The sequence below is a fragment of the Antrostomus carolinensis genome, unplaced genomic scaffold (genome assembly GCF_000700745.2).
Source record: "Antrostomus carolinensis isolate BGI_N321 unplaced genomic scaffold, ASM70074v2 scaffold5547, whole genome shotgun sequence".
Lineage (NCBI taxonomy): Eukaryota > Metazoa > Chordata > Aves > Caprimulgiformes > Caprimulgidae > Antrostomus > Antrostomus carolinensis.
In genome coordinates, this window is record NW_010326515.1 from 17,731 (window position 1) to 23,021 (window position 5,291).

Sequence of the window (5,291 nt, forward strand, 5' to 3'; positions counted from 1 at the left end):
GGGGTGAGGGTTTGTCTCTGTGCCTCCTCGACCGGACGGGACGTTGCGGGATAACAACTGCAACAAGCCCATGAGATTGTTCTCTATAACCTTGATATTCACCTGTCCCTGGATTACGACCTCACCTGCTCTGCCTGACTTCACAGCTCTGGCCACCACCTCCAGGACCAGGGCTGAGAAGTTAACAAAACATCTTAAGAGCAAGGATAAAAACCCTCCTGTCCTGGTTTTAAGCTGGGACAGACCTGGGTTTCTTTTTAGGAGCTAGAATAGCACTGCGGTTTGGTTTCAGCTGGGATTTGTTATGAGAAGAGCAATGATAACAGACCAACGTTCTCAGATGTCACTGGAAGTTAAAGGACTTATCTTTTGCAAGTGCAAGGTCTAGGTGGGGGTGAGGAGTAATTAAATTAATAAGCTAGATTGGCTTTTGGCTATGCCAGTGGGATATTCCATATCAGGTAACATTAATGAGAGGCTTGCTCTTGTGGGGGTTCAATTTCTCTCTGGCTTTTGCTTGGGCTCTGGCTCTCCCAGGATTGTGGTTTCGGGTTGGGATTGTCGCTGCTCCGGGATCGTGATCTGGGAACGGGCTGGGCTTGGTCAGCGGGTGGTGAAATGGCACTGGGTGTCACTCATTTGCATATTTTATTACTGTTATCATTATCATTAATATTTTAATATCAATATTATTATAAGTTTTATTTTATTTCCATTATTAAATTGTTCTTCTCTCACCCTATGAGTCGCCTTACCCTTGCCCCCCACCCCCCCTATCCCCGGTGTGGGGGGAGGGAGCGAGTGGCTGTGTTTGGCTGCAGCCGAGTGCAACCCCCACACCTCCTCACAGCGTGCTCACAAGGGAGCGAGCCTGGGGAACGCCTGCACTCAGTAACCACCCTCCGGTCCGGTATCGTGACAGCCCCACGCCCAGCGGATTACCAGATTACCTGGTGAGCGGCCCCGGGCGCAGCCAGGGTCTGTTCTGCAGGATGAATGACGCTTGGCTGAAGCGACTGCGGAGGCGGCGGCGGCTGGCACTGCCTGCGCGCTCTGCGTGTGATGGGGAGAGGGCGCGTCGCTCTGAAGGATCTGCTGGAAGGTGGTCTGGTACATCTGCTGCTGGGACAGCTGGGGCACCCCGTGGTTCGGCGGTAACGCTGGCACTCCCGGCGGGGCCACGGCAAGCAGCGGTATCGTAGCAGCCGACATATTTGGCACTATCGTTTGGCAGGGCAAGACCAGAGAAGCCACGGTGGTATGAGGAAGGTTGACTGCCTGCATGGGGAGGGCAGGGGAGTTCGGTGCCATAGGCAGAGTGGGGTTCATGGGCAGGCTGGGTAAAATCACGGCTGGAGCAAAGTACTGAGAAGGAGCAGGTATGGGGGGCACGTTTGCAGCAGGTATATCAGAGAGGTTTGGAGGAAGGCTGTCAAGTCCTGCCAGAGGAGTAATGGCAGGAATGACAGGAAACTGAGGAATCTGAAAAAAAATATAATATCACATAAATCGCAAGTGCTTTCACTGCTAGTAGTTTCATTTGCCATACACGTATGTAAAATCACCTGTGCCATGACGATAATTATCTGTTTGTTAATCACTTTCCTTCAATTCCTGAGGTTTACAAACAGTAATAAAAACCAATTTATGCATAAATAATTAGTAAAAGAGAAAAAAAAAAACATTGTGGGGGGGGTGTTTTTATACCTTGGAAGCTTAAAACTATTTCTAACACTAGCTTGAAGCCTTCAAGCAACATACTAATTAAAAGTGGCTTTCATTTCAACAGAAATTAAAAGGAATTGGACCAGACAAAATGCAAAACTTTCATGCAAAATTCAGTAAGACAATTTAAAACCCTTGTCCTGAAACAGGCTGGCTGCAAGCCAGAAGATCCCAGAAAAGGATTTTTACAGTCAAAACCTCCCGGTGACGTAGCAGAACGTAACTACCCTGTCATCACGGAAGCAGCTTGCTTCTTCCCTTTGGCACAAGCTGCTCCGCATCACGGTGTCTGGCACCAGTGAACACACCAGGAGCACCAACAAACCCTTCCAGGCCAAGGAAAGGGTCTGGCCCTGCTACCAAAACCAGAAACAGGGGCTGAGAGCCAGGGAGCAGGCAGGCGGGTGATGGGGGAAGTGGTGAAGTCAAGAGCTCAGAAAAAGAAAAAAAATGGGCAACTTCTCATGCTCGTAAGCCTGGGATGGGGAGGAGAGTATGCCAGAGGGGAGGGGGAAAACAAACAAAAAAAAAGGAAAAAATAAATGCAGTTATTGCAATTTTGTCACTGCCATTAACTGGATTCTCTAGGCATGACACAGGATTACTCACAAAGGAGATTTTTGCTTCACCAAACAGAAACAACTAGTAAAGAAACAGACAGGTATTAGGAAAAAGCTATATTCATATGGGCTAATTAAATGGGCATGCATTCAAAACAGCCACACAAAACCTGCAAATCACGTTAATCATTAGCTGGAAAGCTTTACTCCAAGGGCTGGATTCACACCCAGTTTCCAAAGCTGTTACCTGGGAAGGGGCCACGGGTGGAAGCTGTGGCACGGTTGATATCTGGAGGGGTTTGAGCGGTGCACTGCTAGCTGCCACCTGAGAGCTCTGGGGCTGGTACTGGGGTAAGAGATGGGGCGCAGGCTGGATTGGGCAAACGGGCTGGCTGGCAAGCACCTGCTGCAGAGAAGCTTGCTGAGATATGGGCTGCTGCTAGGGAAAAAAAAACAACAAAAAAAAGGTTATAGCCTGTAGATTTTGGAAGAAGCAGTTCAGTGGACACAGCCACCCGTGGTTCTCTCTAGCTCAAGCCACACAGTCAGAACTGAACTGTCACTTGGGGTAGGGACAGAATCACAGACTGGTGGGGGTTGGAAGGGACCTCAGGAGATCATCCAGTCCAACCCCCCCTGCCAAAGCAGGTTCCCTACTCCAGGTTGCACAGGAAAGTGTCCAGGTGGGTTTGAACATCTCCAGAGATGGAGACTCCACACCCTCTCTGGGCAGCCTGTCCCAGGGCTCTGGCACCCTCACAGGAAAGGAGTTTTTTCTCATGTTTAAGTGGAACCTCCTGTGTTCCAGTTTGTGCCCGTTGCCCCTTGTCCTGTCCCTGGCCACCACTGAAAAGACTCTGGTCCCATCCTCTTGACACCCACCCTTTAGATATTGATAAACAAGGATAAAGTCCCCTCTCAGTCTGCTCTTCGCCAGGCTGAACAGACAGTTTAATGCAGAGAAGGATGCTCCTAAGTTAAACACTGTGCAAGAGCCTATGATTAAAGTACATTTAAATGCAAGATATATTATCTAAAAAGACAAGCTCTAACTGTCCTTGAAAGGTTATTTGTAATGACTCAGACTCTTTAAATCCCAGAGATTGTTCTAGTTGTCCCTGTAAAATCTCCACCTACTAACTTCAAAGATTGCTACTATGCTACTATGCAATTCTCAGCTAATATAATAGATTATACTCAGCTAATCTTGGCATTCAACAGCTGACTACATAACGTGGCAGGTATTGAAATATACAACAGTTATTATCTGAGACATGAATAAAACACAATAATTGTAGTAAAAGCTGGATCCCGGTTATTTCTGACGTGCTGCAGTAACAACGTAGCAGCCAAAAAAGCAGTTTTACCCTTCCAGGGAAAACAGTGCTTCACTGGCCTGCCAGGTTTTATACACTAGAACGGAAACAAAAAGCTGCATCAAAGCTGAAAATAATCATTAACAACCTTCCCCATTTTCCATGCTACCAGTATCTTCCTCTAATTAATGCTGGAAGTATTTTAAAAACACATGATGTTCTGTTTCAGAAGCATGGCACTGGGGCACCAGGCTGGCTCTGGATTGACCTAAGGTGGGATCCCAGGACTGATGGCTTCACTGTGTGTGATAGCACACAGACCTAACACCACGGCCAATGGTCAAAAGGTAACTTTAAAGTGAATAGCCAATCTTTATAATCTTTCATCTTCACTTCCACCATAAATCAGCATCATCGTATCTTGCTCTGCACTTTTTTAGTGGCAGGATCCTTCAAACAGTTTTTAGGTATTAATGCAATAAAACTGTAGGAGATGTATCAAGGAAGTAAGATGTCATCCACTCTTCAATAGCTAAAATTCAACCACGACTGGTATGTTTCCAATACAGGGATCAGTGAACAAGAGTATTTGGTGGCTGGTATTGCGTGTCCGAGCCTGAATGTACTGAATGCCACAAGCAGTGCAAGACACGCTGGAAAAAAATAACTGCGCAGCACCTGCAGCATTTATTAGTCCTGCCTGAGGTTCATCTTGCCACGTTAAAGAAAAAAACCAATGACGTGGGTCTGTACTGCAGGTTTTCCCATTCCACTGTTGCAAATTAAGTTTAGGTAACTGATTTTTTTTTTTTACTGTAGCCTTTTGTCTGAATAGTTTTTCTTAGCAGGAGTAGCTAAAGTCACTGAAGCCTTAAGCCACAAGCTGTGAGCTTTCACCTAGAGAAGTTGAACTGTTGCTTAGTCAGGTGAAAGAAGGCCCTAAAACCAGTGCAAACTGGGAGATAAGGAGCCTAGGACTGTCAGCAGAAGCTGCGACCTGCCCAGATAAGGAAATCTAGAGCAGCCTGCCTGCAGACAGAGAGGGAATCCAATAAGGAAGAAGAAGACCCCAGGCCAGAAATCACCACTGAACCAAGAGGTGGGTGGGGGTTCCTGAACAGCGCGTGAAGAACAGGTACATATTGACTGTCAGGGGATCAATGCCCAGGGGCTTCTTTGGTCTGGGTCCCTCTCTGGAGGCACCCAGCTCAAGCGGCTCCTACGGCTGCATCACTCCATTACATTATTTATTTTCCTGAATCTGGCTTTGAGACTCAGCTGTGGGAAACCTCGGGTGAAGACATTTCCTACCATGAGGTTTTGGGAAAGCAGGGTTATTTACCCAATTAAAACCCCAAACTCAAGGGAATGGCAGTGCTGATGCAAACAGGTGGCTCAGCAGGAGGTGGCCTGGCACTGGTGAGGAGACAGAGCGAAGAGGCCGAGATGGAGCCCACCCGAGGCATCAAGGGGACCCCGCTGGTCCCACAGCACGAGCTCTGCCACACGGGAAACCTGCCAGCCCCAACCTGCCCTCAGGAGTGGAACAGCACATGGTGCTGGGCTGGACCTCACAAACCCGTCAGCTCCCAGAGTGTCCTGGTTTTGCTAGGACAGAGTTAATTTTCTTCTTAGCAACAAGAATAGCTGTGGTTTAGGTTCAGTTCAGACTTGTTATGAGAAGAACATT

General features: G+C 47.7%; 1 protein-coding gene across 1 annotated transcript in view; it reads right to left on the reverse strand.

The window, feature by feature from the left end:
- Positions 1-2,724, reverse strand: part of LOC104527778 (serine/threonine-protein kinase WNK2-like) — a gene marked incomplete at both ends in the record, with an annotated part of 19,770 nt that extends 17,046 nt beyond the window's left edge. Inside the window, 3 exon segments of the mRNA XM_010171585.1 lie at positions 951-1,038; positions 1,040-1,482; positions 2,533-2,724. Coding sequence (XP_010169887.1) covers positions 951-1,038; positions 1,040-1,482; positions 2,533-2,724 — 723 coding nt within the window.
- Positions 2,725-5,291: the final 2,567 nt, after the last annotated feature.